At 38.9% G+C, this 671-nt stretch overlaps 1 protein-coding gene across 2 annotated transcripts in view; it reads right to left on the bottom strand.

Annotated features, from left to right (window-relative positions):
- Positions 1-671, bottom strand: part of KIF3B (kinesin family member 3B) — a 38,207-nt gene that overhangs the window by 15,445 nt on the left and 22,091 nt on the right. For both annotated transcript variants that reach the window (XM_024742948.1, XM_024742949.1), the window contains one exon: positions 562-671. This exon is cut by the window's right edge and continues 1,387 nt beyond it. In XM_024742948.1, the coding sequence (XP_024598716.1) occupies positions 562-671 (110 nt within the window). The remainder of the gene's footprint in view (positions 1-561) is intronic.

The raw sequence follows: 671 nt of genomic DNA, 5'->3' as shown, positions 1-671 counted from the left end.
AAAAAAGAAACAGAAACAACCCACACTATCAGGAGAATGGAATATCACAGAATTCTCAGAACAATTATAAGGAATGAATCACAGCTTCAGGCATCAATATGGATAACTCTCATTAACATAACATTTAGCAAATAAAAGTAGATCACAGTAGTGGGATTCCATTTATATAAAAGATAAAAATTATGTGAAACTAAAACTATCTTTTATGTAGAGATATATATACACACATTTGGGAAAACTATAAAGAAAAGCAAGGAAAGAATAAACACCAAAACCAAGATAACAGTTACCTCTGAGCGGGCGGGGACACAAAGAGCTTGTAAAGCTATGGATGCTGTTCTGTTTCTCATACTGGGCCGGGGCAGGGGAGGGGGTACATGGGTGTTAGTCTTATTGCTGTCAAAGAAAAATTGTTTTTCTTCATCCAATTCAATTCAACAAATGTTCCTTGGACACTGGGTATCACAAACCCTAAAGAGACACCATCCTTCATATCATTTTTTTTGATAAAACAAGAAGGTTTGAAAGAAAAAAGACCACGCCTAAGGCAGGGTACAGTACCTTGATTTTGGCGCCCAGCATCTCGGCAGCATCCTTTTCCCGCCGCAGATCCTCCATCTTTTTCTCCTTCTCCTTCAGCAGCCTCATCTTCTCCTCTGCAACCAAGCTGT

This window comes from Neophocaena asiaeorientalis, unplaced genomic scaffold (genome assembly GCF_003031525.2).
Source record: "Neophocaena asiaeorientalis asiaeorientalis breed wild unplaced genomic scaffold, Neophocaena_asiaeorientalis_V1.1 scaffold82, whole genome shotgun sequence".
NCBI lineage: Eukaryota > Metazoa > Chordata > Mammalia > Artiodactyla > Phocoenidae > Neophocaena > Neophocaena asiaeorientalis.
This window is presented reverse-complemented; position numbering and strand designations above follow the sequence as displayed.